Consider the following 24,588-nt stretch of genomic DNA (forward strand, 5'->3'; position numbering starts at 1 on the left):
CTACACGACATTATTTGCACATTGTGTTGCCACTTTTGTAGGTTAAGTAACTAATTTTCTGCTGTATTTGCACAATCATGCCCTGCAGCCAGAAATTGGGCGAAAACTAATTTTTATTTGCGCTTGCGACTTTTGCATGTTTTTGACGCACACACGCATTTTCAACAGCTGCTCACGCTCGTGCGGCTGGCTCTGCCGCTGCTAACCACCGACTGTCACTCGCTAAGTGGGTAAATAGGGCGTGTGCGGAGTGGGCCGCAGCAGCCCTTGCTTGCAACTTTTTCAAACGCACACTTCGGCTGCCTTCGCCACCGCGTCCAGCATTTCTCATCTGCAAACTTGCGTTTTTCTTCTACTTTTTACACACACACATTTATCTGCACATACTTTTTGAATTTTTTTCGACAATGAGGTCTGGCTTTCAACGATTACAACTTAATTTTTTGCCACCTTTAGCATACACCGTTATAACGCCACTACAACTAGCCAAGACGTTTTTAAGCAAATACAAAATTTGCATTGCTGCTATTTTGTAAAAATTCTGTAAAATTGCTAAGCGCACAAAGCACACACGCGACGGCACTTATCATTTCGTGTACGATTTCGTTAGATTCCTGCCCGTTACTGAACGAGTTTGCATATCACACAAAATTTTCACATCGCCGCGGCAGCAGCAGTCACGAACAGAAGGACGACAGCTCCGCTTTGCTCAGCTGTGGAGCACGAGCAATGGGCTGTACATGTGGCCGCTTGTCTCCCATTAGGTCGCATTCAACACGGAAATCACGCGTGGACAACGAGAGATGCTGGATGCAAGAGCAGCAAGTCTTGACGCTGACACGCATGCCTGCCCTTTGGAGACTTTATTGAGCACCACAAACAACTTACCGATTCACTAGCAAGCAACCACCAACCCGCACGCTGTGGCGCTGATAAGACAAACGCTAAATTACTATACACGCGCAAGTAAAAAAAGAAATCACTTTTCGCGAATGTGCAAAGGATGCCAACAGATGTTCAACTAATTTACGGACAGCTGCAAAATGGCGGTCCATATGACGGAAGTAAAGACACCAACAACGGTTCTTGTCGATTGTCATATAGCTAGCGAAGACACCAACCCAAAGAGCGTGCTGCCATTATATTTGGGTTATAAAAAAATTATTTACATGTTTTTGCAATAAATATTCAAATATATAATAAGTGAATGCGTTCAACGGATAAAATAGTTTTAAAAATTGTCGCAACCTATTTTCATTTTCGAAAATTAAATATATTTCGTATAATCGATTTGCAAACTGCCAACAAATGTCCATCATGCAACCGCGCACTATTATCCGGTGGCAACACAAAAAAGGCGAAGTAGAAATGGAAGCACAAAAGAGAATAATCAAAAGACGACATGCAGTGTATGAAGTGGAAGTGGAGCCGAAAAGTAGCAGTTCAGAACGAAGATTTGCAAATGACTTAAATTTGCACAAAAACGCGATAAATTCTTAATTAAACTAATCGGAAACGCAACGATTGCGTATTAACATATAAAAATAACTAAATTTTATAAATTATTGAAATATTAAACGACGCGAAAACGAACGAAACCAAAGTGGTGCACATGAATTAGTGAAAATGTAATTTCTCTGCTGCACGACTACGAAAAAGAAGACGACGACGAAGCAAAAAATAAAAAGAAAAGCAAAGATAAAAATAAAAATCTGTGACAAGCACTGGTGTAAATATCCAAATCCTTTCGGATTGATGAAAACTGCATTAACGTGGACGAATGCGGTCTAAATAGGACTGTTTTATTTGTTGCAAACGAGAAATATTAAATTTATGTATATACATATATTGCGTATATTGTATAAAGGATAGGGAAGAAGAACAGCACTAAACCAAAACGACATAGTCGACGAAGAAGAAGAACGGAGTTGCGAATAAAAGATATTTCTGCGGGCCAGACGTAAGGCGAATTTTTTTTATTTATACAAAATCGAAACTATTGTGAAGCATAAAAACTGTAGTGGGGATTAGAATAGATGTGGAGCAAACTGACTGCGTAAACTCCAGGTAATATTGGTTATCCACTTTTGATAAAAGTGTTTACAAAGACGAAGTTCCCAAAATATATGCAATTAGTATGTTGATAATCTGTGCCTATTGTTTTGACAATAAGGAGTTAATATCACATACAAGCTATTTTTTCAATAGCTCTGTGTCCATGTCGTGAATTTCAATACCGTTTAGACAATTCAAACACGAAACTCTTCTATATATCTAATGTTTTACATTCACGCCAATTGTCATTACGTTTATCATTTCTTTACAGCAGTCTGAAACAGCTTTACGGAGCTAATTACGAATGGCTTATAAACGGATGTACGGAAGACTTTCTGCACGCCCACTGTCGTCTGGCGCTAGAGGACAATAGACACCCTCTAACGTTTGGACAACATATTTTTTGTTACCTTTTTTTAATTTTGGAAAGCACCTGTTAATCACATATATGCCTGCACACTGTTTAACCAATAACGATCACTTGCCGCCTGAAACCAAACCAATGCTCGCTATCAACGAGGATCAACACTCGGAAGCGTCACACGCACGCAACCATAGCGATGGCAACGGAGAAGTGCATGCCAATGGCAATGCCAACGTTACCAACCAACAACAACGTCAACAAACTGCCGGCAGCAATAACAACAGCAGCAGTGTCCACGAAACAACACAGTTACCACCTTTGCCAGACGGGCCGCTGTGGTCGGTGCTTTACGATTACGATGCCAAAGGCGAGGATGAGTTGACACTGCGTCGCGGTCAGATTGTAGTGGTGCTATCCATGGATAGCAATATTTCGGGTGATGAGGGCTGGTGGACGGGCAAAATTGGCGATAAGGTTAGTACCAATCAGTGTGGGTTCCGGTTTATTTATTATTCCTGAATTTGTATTTTATTATTCCTGAAATTTTTGTCGAATGTAGTGTGGGGATTAGTGACGTCACTGCGCATATACATATGTACATATGTTTGCTATGTAATAAAGTGAATTAATAAGCAACGTTTTCATATTCGCACGTTATCACTTCTTCTTTGCAATGTTTTAATGTGCTGACGACATTTTTTTATCGCTCTACAAATATGCTGCTTCACCGCCTACTGCTTATTTTGCAGCCCAACAATGATAAGAACGCTTAGTGTTTATCTAAACGTTATCTCTGCACAACTTGAAACGTTAGCAGCATCTGAGATTTCAACTTTTTTTTAGGATTAAAATTTGTAAAGTTTTGCAGAAATCGATGAAATACATAAATAATTATATTTAAAAAAAAAATTTTTTTAATTTTTTTAAAATTTTTTTTTTTTATTAAAAAATGAGTACCTATGATTAAAAAAAAATAGATACAAATGTTAGCGAATTGCTTTGTTTATATCGAAACTATTGACCACTAGCAATCATATACATACATATTTTATATATATATTTTGTTATTGACACTGAAACATTCTAATCTTCCCCTAGGTCGGCATTTTTCCCAGTAACTTTGTGACAGACCAAGATCCTATGCTGCCGGACGTGCCCTCAGCTATTGGCGACATACAACCGCACGAAATTGACTATGCCGAACTCGAGGTGGGCGAGGTGATAGGCGCCGGCGGCTTTTGCAAGGTGCATCGCGGCTATTACAGCGGCGAAGAGGTTGCCATCAAGGTGGCGCCGCAAGCCGGTCCCGATGTTGAATCGAATCGCGACAATGTGCTACAAGAAGCGAAGCTATTCTGGGTCGTTAAACACGAAAACATAGTGGCACTGCGTGGCGTCTGCCTAAAGCCGCCCGATTTGTGTCTTGTGATGGAGTATGCGCGCGGCGGCAGTTTAAACCACATTTTGGCGCGTGGTAAGATTCCACCCGATGTGCTGGTTAACTGGGCAATACAGATAGCACGCGGCATGAATTATTTGCACAACGAAGCACCCATCTCGATTATACACCGTGATCTGAAGAGTTCCAATGGTGAGTGCCGAATGTTTACCCGTGTGGATTGAAGATATGTTTTGATAACGTGCCAGCGGCGTTTATGCGAAAATATATTTTATATTTTTATATAGAACTTTTTATATCACTTAATTTATTAAACTCATTAAGTTAATTATGTTTTGTTAAAATTTATTTTATCACGCAGTAAATTAATTATTTCGCTTTTAAAACGTGTTGCCATTTACAGTGCTCATTTTGGAAGAAATCTTTGCCGGCAATCTGCACAATAAAACACTGAAGATCACCGATTTCGGTTTGGCGCGAGAGCTTTACAACACAACACGCATATCAACGGCGGGCACATACGCTTGGATGCCGCCGGAAGTGATAAAGAGTAGCACGTACTCCAAGTAAGTGTCATATTCCCCCTCCACGGAATTGAAATTTATTTTTACATACCCTTTTGTTCATATGCATTATTTTTACACTCCAGATCATCGGATGTTTGGAGCTACGGTGTGCTGCTGTGGGAGCTCATCACAGGCGAAACGCCATACAAAGGTTTCGATTCGTATTCAGTCGTATTTGGCATTGCAGTGAATATGCTAACGCTGCCTATACCGAAAACTTGCCCGGATGCATGGGGAAAACTCATGAAAAGTGTGTACTCGAGTTGGGTTATTTAAAATAAAAAAAATTATAATTTTGTCTATATTGTCACAGGCTGCTGGGAGAATGACCCACATAAGCGACCGGGTTTCAGGGACATACTAACGAAATTGGAAGACATTACACGTTCAGGTTTCACGCTGACGCCACAGGAATCGTTCAACACTATGCAAGATGCCTGGAAGAAGGAGATAGCCGAAGTGCTGCAAGAGTTGCGCTTGAAAGAAAAGGTGTGTGGCTTGCAGCAAAAAAGAAAACAAAAAAAAAAACTTAATGTAGCCGTATATTATAGTATTTTGTCTGGAATTGTATAGCCGATTACATTTTATTGTTGTAACGCATTTAGTGATTTGTGAGGTGTGTGCGTGTTTGTTTTTAGGCGCGTACATTGTAAATTTTTGTAATTTGATAGTGTGTAGTTTTCCGTTATGTACTTGGCGGTTCGACCTTGTCATTTACACGTTCTTAATTTTGTCTTCTTCCTGTACTTCTATAATTTGTTTGCATATTTGAACAAATCGTAACATATTCTCTGATTCATTTGATTACGTCTCACACAGCGTTTCCAAGCAATCGAGGAGGTAAGCAAGACGCTACATTTTCTTGCCGACAATTTGCCAATAAAACGCTAATGGGCTGTATTACATTACAATTTTGATGGAAATCATTTTTTTCTTTTATAATTTTAATTTTTCTAATATTTCTAGTTTATGTGCATGCCTTTTGTCGAATGTGGCAATTTTTTATTTTTTTTTATTTTGCTGATGCCTTAATTCTGGTTTGGTTATGCTGACGATTTGCTCACAAATATGCAAATAATATGCACGTAATTGAAAAATAAAAACGACTCAAAGACCAATATTACAGTACAAATACGTTAAGTTTCGGCGAAAAGTCTGAACTTTTGCTTAACCCTTCGTTTTTGCATTAAAGTACTTAAATCAAAACTAAAATTTAATTTACTTTTTTAACTATTCGAAGCAATGGAGGCTTGCATGTACGCCTGCGCCTTTTATTTTGTTTAAGTTTTAAATGTTTAATAACGTGTTTACTCCATCCTAGGAATTGCGCACCAAAGAGGAACGCTTGAATCGTGTTCAGAGCGAACAGGACGAACAGGCCATGAATCTGAAACGCTTCGCCGAGCAGTTAAAGCTGCGCGAGATGGCTTTAATCGGGCGCGAGCTTCAAATTGCACAACAAACGCCCACACCGAATCGTAGGCGTGGGAAGTTTAGCAAAGTGAAACTTAAAGTAAGCATTGCACAGCTAAATGGGTGGTAAAATAACAGTAAAACAAATTCTTTCTTTTGCAGTTGCTTAAAAAGAACGAAGTGCAAATTTCACTCCCAACCGACTTCCGGCACACAGTGACAGCAATACACGACAAACCCTTGACTGATACACCGCCTGGCTCACCAGCGATTTCCCAAGTGCGCATCGTGGCACGTGAGTAAACGTTTTTTTTTTTTAATTTTGTAAAATTACTACTATAAAGGGGAAAAACGTGAGTGTTTCTTAAAAAAATTTGATGCTGAATTGGCGAAAGCTATGAAAATGTCTTAAAAATTTTAAAATCGCTTGCACATTTAGCTTTGTCAAATATTTGTTGATTCTGTACATATTCTATTCTAAAAATTTTGGCACTTTTTAAACTTTTGTTTTTCTTAAACAGTAGTTTTAAATTTTATTTACTATTCAGTTTTAATTAAATTTTTTTTAATTTAATTTTTTTTCTTTGCGGTTTTCTTTTTTGTTCTCCGCTTATTTTTATTATTTCATACATTCCTCGCCTGTGTGTATATGTGTGCGTGTGCTCACGCCCGCGTAGTCACGCCACCGCAACTGCCCCCTGACGGCTACAAAGGCAAGACGTGGGGTCCTTCGACGGTGCACCAGCGCGAGCGTCCCCACCTGCCGGCGCTGCTTGCCACCGAATGGTCCGGCCCAGCTTCCACCAACTCCTTGTTCAGCAAGAGTGCACCAAATCTAGACAAGAAGGCGGTGCGACCCACTCAACTGCACTATCTGCACCACAGCCACCTGCCGCATCACGCACTGCGCCAGCATTCGCCACACCATCACCGCCAACAACATTTGACGTCGCACCATTCGCATGCGCACCATTTTGAGTATAAATTCGGCTCGATGCCATGCTCGCCTACCACACCGACCTATGCATCTGACGCCTGCATCGGCTACAATGAGTCAGGTATTTGTATTATAGGCAATTACAACAAAAATAGCAACAGCAACAACAACAGTTGCAACACAACACCAACGCAAACACCAACAACGGCGCTAACGTCGACGGCAACGTCCAACCAAACGAACAATATGCCCAATTCATCATCGCTGGTGACGTTCCCATTACTCAATAATACAAACGACCATCCGCATGCCACTTCAATCATAAATATTAATAATACTAGTAACCATAATCATCAGCTTCAGCATCAACAGCATCAACAACACCCACATCATAGCAATAGTAATTCGAGTAATAACAGCAACAATAGCGGCACTTTTGCCGCCAATAACTTCATACTTGACCCGACCATTTATAATAAAAACAAAAGCAACTGTAATCATAGTAATAGTTATAGTAGTAGTAATGCAAGTACTAGTACACTGATCCAAAATAATAGCCATAACCGTAGGAATAACGGCAATAACAATAACATTAACCATAGTCACAATAATAACGGTAGCAGAAAGAATTCTGGCAACAGCGCTATAGGTGTGAAAAGTCTCAGTTTGTGTAGTAATAAGAAATTGAAGGCGCAGCAACTGCGCCAGCAACAACAACAGCAGCAGTTTCTACGCCAACAAAGCCTCCAGCCTGTGCCGCCTATGGTACGCAGTCAGGAGGATGGCTTAAATTTGCCGGCACGCTACCCCTGCTCGCCCGTGACGCTATTGCAATATCAGTTCGTGCCTGCGCCGGACTACCCGTCGTCGGATCAGAGTGATACCGACACCGAACCGCCTACGCCCACCGTCAGCTGTTTCCCCTTCCGCAAGGTATCGCCAGTGACGCAGCAGCCGCCGTTGCCCTACACCTACCACGATCGCAGTCCACTTTCCGAACATGCGATTAGCGGCTTCAGCAGTCTCGGCAACAGCCCAGCCGTCGGGCGCAAGAAACTTTCACTCGATAGCGAACTGCTAGCGATCGAGCGGCAGCAGAAACACGCACAACGACAAGCGAAGATGTTGCCAATCGTGATGTTGTTGTCCGATTTCGATAAACACGCGCCACAATCTATACACCACGCTAGCAACGCCAGCAGCGCGACGAATCTGATTAACGAGCCCAACGATCCGACGTACGATCGTGCTTTCTATCGCGAAATACAAAAGTCTTTGGAAGAAATTTTCTCATTGCCCGCGCCAGCAAGCCGATTTGGCAGTCAGCGCTCTGAACGTCTCAATTCGAAGTCCAGTGGCGATTTGACCAAATACAACTCGACTTCCCAACTCACCGAGGACGCCGCTGACGATGAGTCTACATACCGCTTTCAGCGCAACGCTTCCGGCTCGCAATTTCCACGTCAGTGTTTCTTCCGACAACCGTCAAATGCGGGCGAGGCTGCGGACGACGACGGGGCGGGAACCAACGCATCACACAACGCTTCATTTCGTTCATACTCGGGCGATGAGCATTTCAATTCGATATGCTCCGACCAGTCCTCTTCTATCGACACGACTAACTCCGCGCAGACGTCACGCAAATCGTCCGTAACCTTCCAGCTGAACTCCTCCGCCTCGCAAACGAACTCATGCAACTCGAACGATGAGCAAGCGAACAGCACCATTGCCAGCGCCAACCAGTCATACAGTTTTTCCACAACCTTCAATTCCACCGACACTGACGCCACGCATTTCCACACAGACAAGACCGAGCAGTTCGCAAACAGCGGTGGCGCAACTTCGCAACAAATTTCGCCACACGCAGCTGCTACGTCAACGACTGCCATGCCAAAAGGCTCACTGCTGCACGACCTGAAGCTGCAGGATGTGCAACCGGCACCGGAGGTTTTGCGCATGAAACAGAGTCTGCTCTTGGCGCAGGAAGCTAAGGCGCGCAAGCACAAAATGCACACGAAAAAAGTTAGCGGCAAAGCGAAAGAACCCGGTGCGACGACGACAGCGTCGGTATCATTTCAACATAAAGTGCAAAACATACTAAACTACTTCACAATACGCAAAAAGAAATCGGAAAGTGAATACAAATTATTCGAAAACGCCAACTCGGAGTTCGTGCACGAAACACGCGTCAAAGCGAAGGCGAAAGCGAAGTCATGCGAGCAACTGTAGTGCGTGCGCAACGCGGCGCTGAAAGTTTAACTGTCAAAAGTGTGGTTAGAAAATACTAAACGCCGTTAAAGGCATTGTTGTGAGCTACATTTTATAAAGTGCTTTGAAATGTTACGGTATAATGAGGCGAAGGCGAAAATAAATGTAAGCGCGAACGGCGAAAGGGACTAAGTATATTTTATTTGTGCGCTAAGGGAACTTTTGTTTAAAAAATTAATGCAAAGTGAATTTCATTTCGGTTAACGCGGAATATTTAAAGCGTCGACCACAGTCGTTTGGGTGCTTAACGGTATTATTGAACGTTTTCGAGACTTTCTTACTGAGCCGCTGCGCGCATTTGCATTTTCATGCATTTATTTTGAACGCGAAACGCAAGCATACTCACCACACACCATGTGGTGTGGTGAATTGATGAGAAAGGGTGTTTATGCAAACAGTTTTGCGAATTAGTTCCGCAAAAGTTCGGCGAATGGCAAATTATTGAACTTATGCGAATTAAAATACAATAATAATACAAAAACAAAAACACTTGTACGCAATTAAGTTAGCATGTAGCACAAGAAAAAACTAAACGCCGGAAATAAATGTAGTTTTAAGCCTAAAGTATAAGACTTTGTGTGCCTCTAAGAAGAAATAGTAGAAAAACGTAAACAAAAACTAAAGCAAATATAAACGCGTATTCCTTGAGCTTTTCATGTCACAGCTTTGGTGCGGAGTACGTCACATTATCACCGTCATTTTCAACACCGTTGGCGCTGCAATGTTTTGCATAATTTTTAAGTTTATAACAATGTTACTTTTATTTGATTTCATAAATGAAAGTCCTACATATTTATTTGTACACTGTAAATGTTTTATTATTATTATTATTATTGCTTAAACAACTTTTATTTCGTTGTAATTTTTTTTTTTAGAAATTTTTTCTAGATACACTTTTTTTTAATATTTCGCTCTTTGTTGGAAAAACTGTGATCACAAGCTGAAACAAAGTAAAAAAAAAGAATGTAAAAGCTGTGCAAATTGTCCCCTTTTCTTATTGTATAATTTATTACGAACCCCAAACGATTGTGAATTTTTGTTTTTGTAATTTTGACAGTGCCAATACGCAATAGGCGACATCACTTAAAAACAAACTTTTGGTTAAAAATTTATTTACAATTTTTTTATCCATGTTTTTGTTTTGGTACTTTACATACATACGTACATATGCATATGTATGCATGCAAGAGTAGTTTTTTCAAATTTTTAGGTTCAATTGGGTATTATTTACAAAAAAATATGAAAAACTTAACATAAATTATTTATGTCTCGAAAAAAAATGTAATGCTTTTAAAGTGTCTTATATGGTATTCACTGGCATGCGTATGTCTGTAGGGTGGTCGGCAGCCAGGGTCAGCGATATTTTTTTTAAATTATATTTTAAAATTCAAATTATATATATTTTTTCAAATTGTCAATTAGTAATTGAAATAATATATATATTTTTTTAATTAAATGATTTAAAAATATAACAAATTTCCAAAATTTTTAAATATTTTCATAATTTCAAAATAGACGGTTCAAAATTTTTATCTTAAAATTTTAAATTCAAAAGTTATTGCCCATCGCTCCTAAATTGCCTGCAGACCACGCATTTGTTTTATTTAGGCAGAGTTGTATGTTTTTATTGTAATTTTATTTTCAGCTTTAATTTTATTTAAATTGTATCAAAATTTTAACAATTGTATTAATATTTCTTAAAGTCGCTCGATTTCCCACAGTTTTGCAGCACTAAAATTGTTTGAACTTTTGTTTTTCTACAGTGTGTTCCAAAAAAAAAAAGTCTACATTTTTCTACCACTACATTTAGAAAGTAATTTTTACACTATTTTAAGCTACGATAAATATTCCATTTTATAAAGCAAAATTAGTAGTGAATACGCAAAAAAAGTTACCATAATCCCTCGAAAATTTCTAGAAAAAATACAAAAACATAAAAACAAAAAAATAAATTATAAAAAAAACGACAAGCAATAAATGATTTGTATTCTAGTTTTATTTACAATTAAGTTTTGAGTTTCAATATTGTTGCAACAAAATTGGTGTTGGTTAGTACTGGTTTTGAATTTTATAATTTTGATTTTTCCTAACTTTTGGTTTGTCTGCGGTTTAGTTTCACATATCTACGCTCCTTCGACTATGGTCAGCGCCGTTATCTTTTTTCAATTTCTATTCTACTCACACAAACGATATTTTTATACTCTTCCCAAAAACTATGCCGCATTGTCACCGGCGCCACGTGCAGGCTACAATTCCAAAGACTGGTGCTCGCCTTTACACGCGCTGCCAGCCGCCGCTGGCGCCGGCACTTCCATCGTGGACGCGCCGTTACCCATTATGTCGCCCAATCCCTACCTGCTGAGCCGCTTTACTTCCAACATTCCCATGCCCACGCTGTACGCCGGCGATGCGGTGCGCAAGCCAAAGCTTTCCGTCATCGAAGTGCTGCTCTACAATATGGCCGCGCTGCTTGCCGGCGTCGCCGCTGGCTATGACGTGCGCATCTCGAACGTGTCACCGGTGCATCCAATGTTGCTTAGTGATGTGCCCGCATTAAAGGCACCCATGGAAATGGAGTTTCCAAGCGTTTTGGATGAGCGCAGCCGCTTTGCCGCCAACACTTATCATGGCACTGGCAACAAGCACAATCGGTGAGTAAGCAATAATTGTAGCTGGCACAGCTATTTATAAGTTTTTCCTTCATGTATGCATAGTGCCACATTGACTGCAGCCACATTCACGCGTTTAGAGGAACAACGCACTCCTCTGCATCCGAATCCGCGCGGCTCGCCCAAACTGCATGGCACTACGCCCAGCTTTTACTTCCAAAAGCATGTGTTGCCCCCAGCCGACAGCAAGTTAGCATTGCAACAGCAGAAGCAAACACTGCAACATCAACAGCTGCCACTAACCGGCTCCACCACAAGCGGCTTAGGCTCCAATTTCACCAACAATACCTCCGCGCTGCTTTCGTCTTCATTGGGAAGTCATACGCAGCCTCCAACACCATCGCCGCGTCGGAAAATCAGCACCTCTTCATTTACTGAGAATCTCGAGTATTCGCTACAAGATGACACGCCACCAACGCGCCGTTTTGATGACGACTTTAACGCTGGCAGTGGCATGCCACCCTCCGCAACGCAATATACGCGCGCTGATTATTTGCGTCACGGACCGAGCTTCTCCAATGATGGCGGCGCTTATGGCGCAGGCGTGCATCGTGCTGGCTACTTCGGTACTTATGCGACGCACAATATTCACACACAGCACTTTCTTTACATTTGTTTCTCTTTCAGGCTCCAACTATTTTCCGTATCGGCCAGAGGTGCAGTTGGCGTATCAACGCGACTGTAAATCGTATCCTGACTACTCTTACGACTACAATCACCGCCTGCCCAATTACTACGACTACAACTACGACCCACAGCAGCCGCACCAGCAATCAACGCCAAAGCATCAGCAGCAACAAGCTCAGCAACACTATCAAACGCGCACACCGCCGCCGCGCGTACCGCAAATGGGCGTCAGCGCTGCTGGACACCGGCGCACACCATCAACTATCTCCAATAGCTCTAACATCAATCAGGGCTTCTCTTTCGATCAGGATGAGCTGCATGCGCCAGATTTGTATGACTACAACAATCTCAATTTACAACTGAACATTAATATGGGCGCCGGCGGGGCGCCTGACTTTGCGCACTACCGCGAACTACCGCCACCTCCTCCTGCACCGATTGGCGTAGTGCCACCGCCCAGCAAACATGAGCTGTATAAGAGCTCACCGAAGATGGCACAGCGCTTGAAGCGCGGTGGTGCAGGCGGCAGCATGGGTGGTGTCGACACAGGAGGCGGCTTAAATCGCATTCGCGACTATGAAAATTTACCCGCGTACATTGGTAGCCCATTGCACCGGACAAAGTTTCACAACACCTTGGCCCAGCAGCAACATCTGCAGCAATTGCATCGCGAACGCGAGCAGCAACATCAGTCACTCTTTAGTACACCGCAGCATAGTCTCTACACACACACCACACACGCGCAATCAACGCCGCTGAGTCCGGTACACATGAAACCGTTAAGCGCGCAAGAGCGGCCAGTTTCGCTCCCTTTCGAACAGGCGACAGCGGCGCTGGGCTTCAATGGCAGTGGTTCCAACAAACTGCGTTCGTCGCTTAAAAAATACAACTATAAGACGCCTAATGGTGGCACCGCGTCTAATACCGGTAATGGCGCTGAATTGGTGGGCGCCAATATGAGCAATGGTCTTGCCGTAGTAAGTGGCAACGGTGTCACCAAGCGCGCCGGCAGCATTTCTTCACAGCAGGGCACACCCACTAATCCCACACCCCCCGATTCGCTCACCAGCGATGACAGCTCGTATCTGAGTGCCAAAGAGGGCTCCATTTCCTCGCAGCACAGCCGTGTGCGTTTCAGCCCCGAGGCGTTTCTGGACGCGAGCAGCGGCAATGGCAGCTTTAACAATAGCAACAGCAACAATGGCGGCAGCAGCAGCGCTAGCGGCTATCTCAATCAATCCACAATATCGCTTTTCAATCGACGCATATCGCGACGCCACACCAGCGACATGTCCGCCGGCACCCCACCATCATCCTAGCAGGGCAGCGCCGCCCGCTTCACCAATATAACACTGCAGTTGGCGCGCAGTCCAGGCGCTTTGGTCAGCAGTTCATTGTCATTGAATTCGCCGCAGCAACAGCAGCTATCAACGTCGGCGCAGCACTCAATGCAGCAGCTCCCCTATCGCTGGTATTCTGGTGCACGAAGATCGCGTTCAGCGCACTACGAATATAGGTTGTAAGCAAGCAAGTGGTGGGAGGCGATTAATGCTCGAAAACCATTATTGAATAAGAAAAAAACAACGCAAGCGCGGTGAGCAGGAGAAAACTTGTATGTTGCATAAACGGACGCTTGATGTTCCCAATAATCTACTGTAACATTTTCGGTTTCCACTTTTAAATAAATAATTAGGGCGTACAACCAAAGGAGATGTACATAGAACTTACAACTTAGCGAGTAGGCAGGTATTATCTTTCAGACCGTTGTAGTATTCCAAAATGTTAAGAACATTGATCTATATACATTCGCATTTATAAGCAACACACTCCCGATTAGCTGTTAGCAGTGCAACATTTTCATTTCATATCTTGAAAATCACTGAAAATGAGTATTCAGCAAACGCTTTGTTGATAAAATTTTAGAATAATAAATTTTTCGAACACAATAAGAGGCTTTAAGGTCCTTCACATACGAATATTTAGGGAATATGAAATCGTCTTAGTAATCATATTATTAAGCAGAAATAACTCGACTAAAACAAGAGATGAATTACGAAAAAGCGCGCTGAAATTATCCGCACCAGCATATTTTATACAGACTCGAAATTTTTCAACAAAAAAACTCCTTTAAAGTAGCTGAATAGCTTTTGATGTACCGGGAAAGCAATAAAAATAAAAATCAATATTTATTTCTTTTCAAATTTCGCTAACTTTGTACATTTAAATTTGCTGAATTGCTTTGTGATGCCAAATTCAGGAAAAAGTTACAACTGAGCGCGCTGAATGAAACTAATTTCACGGATGAACACATTTTAGAATGCGAAATTCTATCACCCAGCTGAATGGCGCTGAATAAACTTTACGTTTGTTTTGAAAGCGAATTATTGACTAATAAGCCAAGCCCAAAAGGCTGAAAGCGCTGAATGAAGTAAATTTCACGGTTGTACACATTTTACAATGTTTTGGTGCAAATGCGAAATTCTATCACCAAGCTGAATGGCGCTGAATAAACTTTACGTTTGTTTTGAAAGCGCATTATTGACTTATAGGACCAGCCTAAACATCATACGCAAAGCTTACATACTATATAATGCCCTGAATACATTTTAACATAGCTGAATAGCGCTTAACTAGGCTAAGTAGCGCCAACAGTCTGCAGAAATCGCACCTTAAAGATTTATAAAAACGCAAAACAAATGCGATTTGCTAATTACTCCAAGCATGCCAATCATTCCCCTAAACACTTAATTGGTTTTGCCAAACATATGTACATACCTATTTAATAGCAAGAATGAACTCTTAAAACGCTAAGTATTTGTATATAACTACATACAAACATGTAAGCAATCATACACAATTCCTATTGCCGCATATTTTGGAAACAAAAAGTTCTCAAAGCTTGCAATTTATGCAAAAATTGTCATTTAAATTGAACTGCAAACTGTAAATCGATAATGAAAAATCCATGAAAATGCGAGATAGTTTTGGTTGAAAACATTTCTGAAGTAGATTCAGGACACTAAAGAATGACAAAAGTTGTTTTTAGAAATGTTTTCAATGCGAACGACGGATAAAAATATTTTTTTCAAAATCCCCTAATGCTGTTTGCGCATTTTCGAAAATATAAAAACTAAAAATAAATCCTTAATCAATGTGAAATTGTATTCAATTGATGCCTTAATAAAAAATTATGGAAAAATTAAAAACTCAAGCAAACAAAACCAAAAAAAAAAAAAACACGAAAATCATAAAAATTTGTGTATTCGAACAACAATCAGAGGAAAAAACGGTAAATTGAAAAGCTCTCAAAATGTATTATACGAGAGATATTCGCTTTTGAATTACCATAATAAGAATTTGTAAGTTTCTTCTTCATCTCTATACACGGACGGAGAGTTAGGTGCATAACTTTAAGGCTGATGTTATTTCATAAGTGTAGAGTATGTAGGCATTACCGTTATACATGTGGTACATACGTACATAAATAATCGACAGGAAAAGCAAAATGAAGAAGTACTATGTTTATGGATTCATATTTAAAAGTTCAAGTTAAAAAAGGAACAAACAATTACATAATAAAAATAATACAGTCAATACTCGTTAGCTTGAACAATGTACCGCCTTGCAAAATAACTGCAAACACAAATACGCGGCCGTAAAAAAAATATTTTAGTTAATAAAATTAATTTTCTGGAAATCAGTTGCGATCGACACCGCTTGACTGTGTGGTGTATAAAAAGGATATTCAAAAAAATATATATATTTTTGTGTATCCTAAGTAAGCCTTTTGCTGCGGAAACGCTTTCACAATTTTCCATGGCATTAAGTTTAATATACCCCGAGCGCTTGAGCGTGAAAAATCGGTGTCTTTAGCAACCACAGTTTACTGTAGACTTAATTTGTGGAGCGTATATTTATTTTGCACAAATGCATTCAAATTATTTGGATTTTTCTTATAAAAATCAATAAGACTCAAACCTGAACAGAAAGTTAAAAAATCTTGCTCTGGGGTAACGTTCGGTTAGAATTCGAGGCGAAATGGCAAGAAAAGTGCTCGAAATCGCGAACGTAATCGAATAATATTGGCTCGTTCACTAAGTAATTTCGGTTTTTAGAACAATTTGTAACACATTTTTTGAAATTAAATTTTCTCCATTTTGATCCAATAACTTTTGCCATCTTTCGCTCAAGATAATGAGTCCACGCTCATGAAATTTTTGATCTTGGGCTCAATTCTCCAACTGACCGCAATACACTTCAGAAATGATCGTGGTATAGTCGGGTAAAAGCTCAAAATAAACGATTTTCTTGTGAAACCCCACCAAACAGACAACAAAACTTTTTTTTGGTGCCTATCGGTCCTTGATATATCGAGTATTTACAAACAAGGCTTACTATATCAGCTGTTCAAATATAAAACGGTAAAGCAGTGAAGCTCGGCTGTTGTCATCAAACGAAATTACTCAGTGAAGTAGACCTAGTAGTCAAACACTACTCGCGTGTTAAGCAGACAAGCGCTAGCAATTTTCATTTCCAAAAATGCGCTTCCTCTCGCAGGTTCCGTTAATTTTTTTACATAAAACTTTCACTTGCAGTCAGCCTTAGTATATATTAATTAATATTAGTTTTAAATAAACGTACATATATGCCTATATGCTATACATACATGCTCATATGTATGTGTGTACATATTGGGTAGTCGAAAAAGTATTTTCGTATTTCGTTCCAACACTATGTAGTCGATATAGGAGATATAGGACTCCAACGACATCTATTGACAAAATACGAAAAGACTTTTTCGACTGCCCAATATATATTGTATTTATGTAATTATATATATACTTTGCCAAATACAACAAAATTTTTAAGAAGTAAGTAGTTACTTTATAAATAGCGCTTCTTCTGCTTAGTCAATTTGTTAAATTAATAACAATTACATATATGTATATATATATATGCACATACATACCAACATATACTACTTATTAAATATTAATTGCGTTTATTTTACTCCAAACTATATAGTACATATATAAACAAACAAACAAACGTGTAACACAAATATACATAGCTAATTAAAACGATAAAATTATAAACAAATTCAAAACGTTGCAAGCTTATAACCTCAATTTAACGCAAAAACAAAGACCATTTCAGAGCATTCCAAATAACAGTTACCTACAATTGTATTGGGACAAATGTGAAACACAGTATTTTCATTGAAAATAAAAAAACAAAACATAACGGTGCTTTGCAGAGCGCCAACGGTATGTTAAATGTATGTAAACCGTTATATATTACTGTAACCGTTAAATTGATCTAGTCCAAACTTTTTTGTCATACTGTTGTCGCAATATGAAAATATTCTATTCTTTTTTGTTTATATTTTTTACAATTTTTTTTTATTTGTTTGCAATTCTTACAGTTAAGTTAAAAGCGCTTTTAGCCTCTAACGATTTAGTAATTTAGTGTACAAAGCTGCGACTAAAAATATGGTATTTTTCACATTTAGTTGTAGCTCCTTTTCCAAATGGTATAGCATTACGAAATTTGAATAAATTATTTTTATAAAAAAATGCGTGTTTCTTGCCAATTATTTTAATGGGTGAAAGCACCAAGCCCTAGAGAAGGGAAAAAGTATCGAATTTCGCTACACACAACCTACATATTTACACACTCTTATACCCATACATTATGAGAAGTGGGCGTTATTGTCCACTGACCAAGTCAACTCTACAATCGAGAACCCAAACTGTGCCTTCGTTTGTGGCACTCTTCCGAGTATTAAAAGTCACGTTCCCCAACCATATACTGACATTCGAGCGAAAATCATTGAGACCGCTTACACGATTAAAGCCGAGTTAACAACAGCGCGCCTGGAAAACAACTGATCAGATATTCACGAAACATAACCACCGACCCGAAATAGAGCGACAACCAATAAGGATGACGTGATTTTGACAACTCGTGTCGGTCATATACGGATTTGTGTCAAATTTTGTCAGTGCGATCAGTTTGGTTTACCATTTCATCATGTCAATTTTCACTTTGGACAAGGCTTGGAAGTGTAAAGATTATTACGCAAATTCACGTTCTCTGGCGGCCAACACGACGGTGCGTCGCCTCATGTTCCACTTCTAAACATGGTTGCTTGGTTGACCGGCAAGATCATGAGACTTAACGCCAGTAGAGTATTTTCTCAGGAGATATATTAATTTAAAAGTTTGCCCCAATCAAAAAGTAACGGTCGAAGAGCTCGAAGACTAAATTCAACGCACTATAGCCGAAATGCTGCACCGAGTCATCGAAAATTAGTGTAAAGGAGTAGAGATATGCAAACGGACCCGATGTGGCCATTTGGTCGACATTTTTCTGAAATCATAAATGGCATCCATAACAAAAAAAAACAAAAAATTTTACCAAATTTGAGTGTTTATGTCATTTTAACGACACCTCGTTCTTGTTGGTAGATCCTTTAGTTCAAATCTAGCTAGAAATAATATCTGAAAATTCAAAGTTGCCGGCGCTAATTCAACTTTCAATCTCTACTCTCCGCACGCAGCTAAACAGCTACTAACCAGCGCTGTGACATAATTCTTTAATTACTAATTGAAATATAAAAAATTCCGTACATCTGGCAGTTTTACACAGCTAATTCATTAATCATATCCCGGTTCTGGTGGGTTGGTTCGCTGTTTCGCCCATAATTTCAATAGAACCGAAAGTATGGATAAACCTAAGCCAGCTAATTCGCACGATGCGTAAACAGTGAGAAAGGAAAAGTCATTAAAAAAAACCATGCAGTAAGTCTTCGCTCCTTTTGACTCTTCCAACTGACTGCATTTTATGGCTACCACTTCAAGATTGATGCATACGAGTATAAAAGCGCTTGGGCTGGCTTTGGCGAATTATACATCTGAGATTCGCTGCAATATGAGGCAGTCACCGCGACAAGCCACTGCTGATATGCCAAAAATCGGACTTGCAATAGCAATGCACAATGAAATCGCAACTCAGCAGGATACTAAGATCAACAGAAAGCCTAAAGCCAGTAGTTCAGCGAAAGCTTTAAGTGAAAATATTGAGGAGGAAGCTGGTGAGTGCAGACACAACGTAGCAGAATCCTTTAATCAAGTTATAACGCAAGTTTATATTTCCAGCTGAACATCATGTGCGTAGCCAAGATACGACGATTTATCTCTTCAAATCTGCTTTCGGAATGGGCTTAGTCATGCCTTCGCGCTATCGGGCACTGTACGTCATTTATGGGTTTTTGATCAACTTCTTTGCCACCTTCTATTTTCCCATTGGATTTACCTTGATATTGTTCACGTTGCCAGACGATGTCAACGTTAGCAATTTGCTAACCTCGCTGCAGGTCACATTCGACGTATACGGCGGTTCGGCAAAAATCATCATAATGAAGTTTGTATTGGAAAAACTGCGTGCAACACAAAAACTCACGCAACTACTTGATAAGCGTTGCCGTGCATCGGATGAAGTCGAGGAGTTGCGACAAATGGTACGGTTTGGTAAAAAGGTCATTATTTTTTACTTGACCGTCTTTCTGTGCTACTCGGCCAGCACGTTTCTGGCCTCGGTTTCTTCGGGATATCCCCCGTATTCGTTATATTTTCCCTTTATCAAATGGCGACGCTCCCACACGGAGTTTATAATTGCGTCAATCCTTGAATTCATTATAATGGACTTCGCTTGCCTGCAACAAACTGTAAACGATGGCTATCCCGTCATCTACATTAACATGTTGCGCTGTCACATGAAAATTTTGCAGTTTCGTGTGGAGAAACTGGGTACTAATCCAACGCTGACGAAGGTAGAACATCTCAGTGAATTGAAATTGTGCATCAAGGACCATCAATTGTTGATTGAGTAAGTTGGGCAACGTACATTTAAATAAGACAATCTGTTACGATTAATTTTTGGTTATGCGCCAGGCTTTATGACACTATAGCACCCATCATCTCGATAACGCTTTTCATACAATTCGCGCTCTCGGCCGTGTGTATTGGGACAACACTGATCAACATTGTCATCTTTGCGAATGAGTTCCAAACACAAGTGGCCTGTGGCTTCTTCATACTAGCAGTGCTCATAGAGATTTACCCAGCTTGCTACTTCTCCCAGTGCCTTATCAATGAGAGTGACAAATTGGCGGACGTGATTTTCCACTCGAATTGGATTGAACAAAGCGCAGAGTATCGCAAACTAATTATTTTCTTCTTGCAACGCTCACAACGTCCCATGTTTTTGACTGCTGGGAAACTGTTTCCCGTCACGCTGAGCAGTTTTGTCAGTGTGAGCGATTTTGCTAATATGCAAATAAGATTTGAAACATTTTCTACACCGTCATATCTTTTCTGTCTGATTTCTGATTTCAGATTGCAAAGTTCTCTTTCTCCCTTTACACTTTCATCGAAAAAATGAATTTGAAGGAACGATTCGGCATCGAGTGAAGAGATCATACAGTAAGCCTAACAAAACGCGTCTGGCTGGCGCCTTCAGAACAGACCTGCCAACTTTGTCTAACACAGTAAGAGATTGCTATTACCGCGCCCAAATACTGATAACACGAAGTCTTATCGCTTTAATTGAATTACCTATTTATCTATAACACAAGCTCCAATAAATCTTAGTGCACAAAGGACTTTGTCGTGTCAAAGTTATTAAAAGGTGTAAAAATTAGGATTCAGGGTAACGAAATGTTTAGAACAATATAGACGAATTCGGCGCAAGGGCCGAATATATGTACATATATGCAATTTCTCTCTTTCGTACCTTAATTATACATGGCAAGGAAACTAACGAGGTCATAGACAGCCAACTTCCTCAATAAGCCAGTCGAAGATTGAAACCGAATGTTGAAACCACTAGAACTTCTACAAGATTAACGGGGATAACCGCAGCTAACATTCTACTCAATGGGAACTATATTTTTAATCTAGTACAACCACTCGCCGCTTTGTAGTCGTCTTCGTTTGCCGAATACTAAAAATCAGCTTTATACCAGCAGCTTTCGGTAGCGTCTCGAAGCAATGCTTTTTAATATATACAAGCGAATTTACATGCAACTTAAAAAAAGATTCCCACAAGCGGTCATTACACTTTATAAATCCATACCCCATGCTCCAGCTGATGAAATAATATTGTGGGCGTTCACGTCACAGTTTTTACCGTAACATTCGGCTCCTCATGTCACTCGTCCTGACAATATTGTCAATCGTAAATCAACGCAATTATTTATGCATTTGGTTACAAATTAAGTGATAGGCAATAAATAATTAGCTAAAGGGTTCTCCAAGATGTAGCGATGGAATTGCAATTCCTTCAAAATCTACAAAAAGAAAAAATTCTAGTAGAAAATAATGGTTCAATTGGCCAAAACCAACTCCCGAAGGCGGTACTACAGTTATATAACGGTAAATGTTGTTAAAAATATCCAATAATTACACTTCTGAATTGTACGAATGTGTGTTTTTCTCAATATATAACGAAAATGTTTAAAAGTTTGATTTATAAATTATTAAAAATTGATTCGATAAAGTTTATCGTCTGAGCATTGTGATAAAATTTAATTTTTAATTAAATATTCAAAGTGCTAAAAGCTAGACGTAGCTACACTGAAAAAATTTAATGTCATTTACTTAAAAAGCAGCAATACCTGGTAATCCTAAACCACGCTGTGAGAAAAATGTGGAATGAGCTTGGGACCTGCCAATTGCGACGCATCAGTTAAGAGCTGTGTTCTTTTAAACTGAAATGCTTTCGTCATGGCCAAAAGACAAAAACCTAAGGCTATAAAAAAAACGAATGAGTATGAACAAAATTAGCAAAGTCTCGAACCGAAGTCGACTGTATCTTTTCAAATACCACTCAAAATTTTATACTTATGAAAATTTTTCTCATTGTGCATTAGCTCTCACCATTCATCTCCCGTTCTCTAAGCTCCCACACCCTTTACATAAACTTGAAAACTTTTGAAGTTATTACTAATTCATCCTACAAGAGATTCCATTAGTACGACGTGAATTTGCTATAAATAGTTTGCATTCAAAGGTCCGGTTATGCTTTCGAACTTAAGAATTTGCCAAAATTATGGCCAACGCAACATCCAGTACAGTCCATTTGGAAGCAAGCATTGCAGCGCTAAGCCGAGCAGGCAAGTAATAACAGATCGCACTTTTTGCCGTCTTTTAACTAGCATTTATTGCACATATCTTCAGCAGAGACGACGGATAAGCCAGCAGTGCGCACCGTACAAGCAACCAACTATCTTTTCAAAGGATTTCGCTTGCTGGGCATTTACATGCCTGAACGTCGTAAATGGCTTTACTCACTATACTCTCTCATACCGAATACTCTGGTAACCATTTGGTTGCCGCTATCGTTCGTCTTCAGTTATGCTACCATGTCCACTGAAGACTTGGTGCCGAGCAGCTTGCTCACCTCCATTCAAGTGGCTATAAACGTGATTGGTTGTTCGGTAAAAATAGTGGTCATGGCTTTTTTGCTGCCAAAATTGCGCATCGCAAACGTTTATATGGATCGTTTGGATGCACGCTGTCGCGTTGAAGAAGAAATCGCTGAGTTGCGAAAAATTGTTCAACAGGGTAATCGTTTCGTCGTACTCTTCGCCATGTCATACTGGAGTTATGCGTCGAGCACATTCCTCGGCTCGGTCATTTTTGGACGACCGCCTTATGCTTTGTACAATCCCGTTATTGACTGGCGCAAGTCAAAGCTGGAGTTCATAACAGCATCGCTCATGGAATTCGCACTCATGGATGTCGCCTGCTTTCAACAGGTTGTGGACGACTCTTATGCCGTCATTTATGTGTGCATACTGCGTACGCATATGCGTATTTTATTGATGCGCCTCAAAAGGTTGGCCACCAATGCCGAAACGAATTTGGAGGAGAATTTAGAAGAATTGAAGCTTTGTATAATTGATCATAAGAACCTGTTAGGGTGAGTTTATAGGCGCACCAATGTACTCATTATTCATGCGTATATTCGTTATAGGCTCTACGACGTTGTAGCGCCCATAATTTCCGTTACAATCTTTATACAGTTCATGATCACCGCTAGCATACTGAGCGCCACGCTCATCAACATCTTCATATTCGCCGATCGGCTGTCGGCGCAGATCGCATGCTGTTTCTACATACTGGCGGTCGTTGTTGAGATATTTCCGCTATGCTACTTTGCGCAGTGTCTCATGGACGACAGCGAACGCTTGTCGCAACAGATATTTCACTCCAATTGGATTGCACAGGATGTGCGTTTTAGAAAAATGCTGGTTTTCTTTATGCAGCGCACGCAACGTGTGATGGAACTCAATGCGGGCAAAATATTCCCCATAACGCTGGGCAGTTTTCTTAATGTGAGTTCCTTTTTGAACCAAAAAATATTTCATTAATTGATTGAGTATTTAAAGCAGATCGCAAAGTTCTCTTTCTCATTGTACACGCTAATCAAGAAAATGGGCATTAGAGAGCGTTTGGGACTGGAGTAGAGTCTCGCAAAGTACTAACTGTAGTTCTTGTTTGTGTGTATAATTTAAAACACAACAAATAAAAATTATTTTATTTATCTAATATTATTAAAGTTCGACATTTCGTCTTTCGCTGTGGGGAACGGTTGCAGGGGTTTTACATTATTTCAAGCCACTTTAGCTTTAAGACCAGAACATTCACATTCACATTCATTCATTCAGAAAAAACGATTTTTTTGGGTTATACTATAAAATAAAATAATTTTAATAGATTCTAATCAGCAGACAATTTTTAGCAGCAGTTGACTTTTTTATGTTTATGCATTATTAACTAATTATGCTAAAATAAGGTGGGATATTTGAAATAATTATATTAATTTCAGTTAAAATAAAGTATACAGAAAAGCACGTGGCTTTTATTACGTTCTAATTCAACTCAATCCTTAAACAAAATAAACAAAACATGTGTAACAACAATAGCTTACCTGTCATTGCATTCACCTTCACGAAGCTGTCACAGCGGCATTGTCCTTGATTGCTTTTCTTGCATTTATTCTTAATTTTTACATTTAATAATTGTATATTTAAAAACACTGCACCTTCATTCACTACATTTAACTTACAAATATGAATATTACAACTTCAAATCAACAAATTTCTCACTTTTGTTTATTCACTTGCACACTTAAACCCGCCAAAGCGTGGCCAGCTCACCCCTTTTCCCATACTTGCATTTTTATTAAAAACCCATTAACACTAAACTTTACACGTTGTTTAC

General features: G+C 39.8%; 3 protein-coding genes across 5 annotated transcripts; all 3 read left to right on the forward strand.

Moving 5' to 3' along the window:
- The first annotated feature begins 1,416 nt into the window (after positions 1-1,416).
- Positions 1,417-15,885, forward strand: LOC108978397 (mitogen-activated protein kinase kinase kinase). Of its 3 annotated transcripts, XM_018948650.1 has the most exons (13): positions 1,417-2,067; positions 2,327-2,893; positions 3,518-4,010; positions 4,222-4,384; positions 4,468-4,634; positions 4,698-4,873; positions 5,204-5,224; positions 5,706-5,897; positions 5,960-6,092; positions 6,475-6,855; positions 11,248-11,653; positions 11,717-12,237; positions 12,299-15,885. In XM_018948650.1, the coding sequence occupies exons 2-13, from the start codon at positions 2,504-2,506 to the stop codon at positions 13,615-13,617; spliced, it is 4,362 nt and encodes a 1,453-aa protein (XP_018804195.1). In that variant the 5' UTR covers positions 1,417-2,067; positions 2,327-2,503; the 3' UTR covers positions 13,618-15,885. The 3 variants fall into 3 exon arrangements, with proteins under 3 accessions (XP_018804195.1, XP_018804193.1, XP_018804194.1); XM_018948648.1 differs by lacking the exons at positions 11,248-11,653; positions 11,717-12,237; positions 12,299-15,885 and having other exon boundaries at positions 2,330-2,893; positions 6,475-9,799; XM_018948649.1 differs by lacking the exons at positions 5,204-5,224; positions 11,248-11,653; positions 11,717-12,237; positions 12,299-15,885 and having other exon boundaries at positions 6,475-9,799.
- Positions 15,886-19,096: 3,211 nt separating this feature from the next.
- LOC108978390 (odorant receptor 42a-like) lies at positions 19,097-20,772 on the forward strand. Its single transcript, XM_018948639.1, has 5 exons — positions 19,097-19,101; positions 19,162-19,394; positions 19,459-20,188; positions 20,254-20,608; positions 20,698-20,772. Exons 1-5 carry the CDS (start codon positions 19,097-19,099, stop codon positions 20,770-20,772), a joined length of 1,398 nt encoding a protein of 465 aa, XP_018804184.1.
- Positions 20,773-22,411: 1,639 nt separating this feature from the next.
- LOC108978391 (odorant receptor 7a-like) lies at positions 22,412-23,831 on the forward strand. The gene is made up of 4 exons (XM_018948640.1): positions 22,412-22,475; positions 22,540-23,284; positions 23,339-23,699; positions 23,757-23,831. Exons 1-4 carry the CDS (start codon positions 22,412-22,414, stop codon positions 23,829-23,831), a joined length of 1,245 nt encoding a protein of 414 aa, XP_018804185.1.
- The last annotated feature ends 757 nt before the right edge of the window (positions 23,832-24,588 follow it).

Source organism: Bactrocera latifrons, unplaced genomic scaffold (assembly GCF_001853355.1).
Source record: "Bactrocera latifrons isolate USDA-ARS-PBARC rearing strain unplaced genomic scaffold, ASM185335v1 scaffold_121, whole genome shotgun sequence".
In the NCBI taxonomy this organism is placed as follows: domain Eukaryota; kingdom Metazoa; phylum Arthropoda; class Insecta; order Diptera; family Tephritidae; genus Bactrocera; species Bactrocera latifrons.

Excerpts from the sequence above, each read along its gene's own strand:
- LOC108978397 (XM_018948650.1), top strand. The coding sequence starts at position 2,504 with ATGCCTGCACACTGTTTAACCAATAACGATCACTTGCCGCCTGAAACC. Across the intron at positions 4,385-4,467 it reads AAGAGTAGCACGTACTCCAA|ATCATCGGATGTTTGGAGCT; the intron begins GTAAGTGTCATA and ends TTTACACTCCAG. Across the intron at positions 5,898-5,959 it reads TTAGCAAAGTGAAACTTAAA|TTGCTTAAAAAGAACGAAGT; the intron begins GTAAGCATTGCA and ends TTTCTTTTGCAG.
- LOC108978390 (XM_018948639.1), top strand. Across the intron at positions 19,395-19,458 it reads AAATATTGAGGAGGAAGCTG|CTGAACATCATGTGCGTAGC; the intron begins GTGAGTGCAGAC and ends TTATATTTCCAG. Across the intron at positions 20,609-20,697 it reads CCGTCACGCTGAGCAGTTTT|ATTGCAAAGTTCTCTTTCTC; the intron begins GTCAGTGTGAGC and ends TTCTGATTTCAG.
- LOC108978391 (XM_018948640.1), top strand. The coding sequence starts at position 22,412 with ATGGCCAACGCAACATCCAGTACAGTCCATTTGGAAGCAAGCATTGCA. Across the intron at positions 22,476-22,539 it reads TGCAGCGCTAAGCCGAGCAG|CAGAGACGACGGATAAGCCA; the intron begins GCAAGTAATAAC and ends ACATATCTTCAG. Across the intron at positions 23,285-23,338 it reads GATCATAAGAACCTGTTAGG|GCTCTACGACGTTGTAGCGC; the intron begins GTGAGTTTATAG and ends TATTCGTTATAG.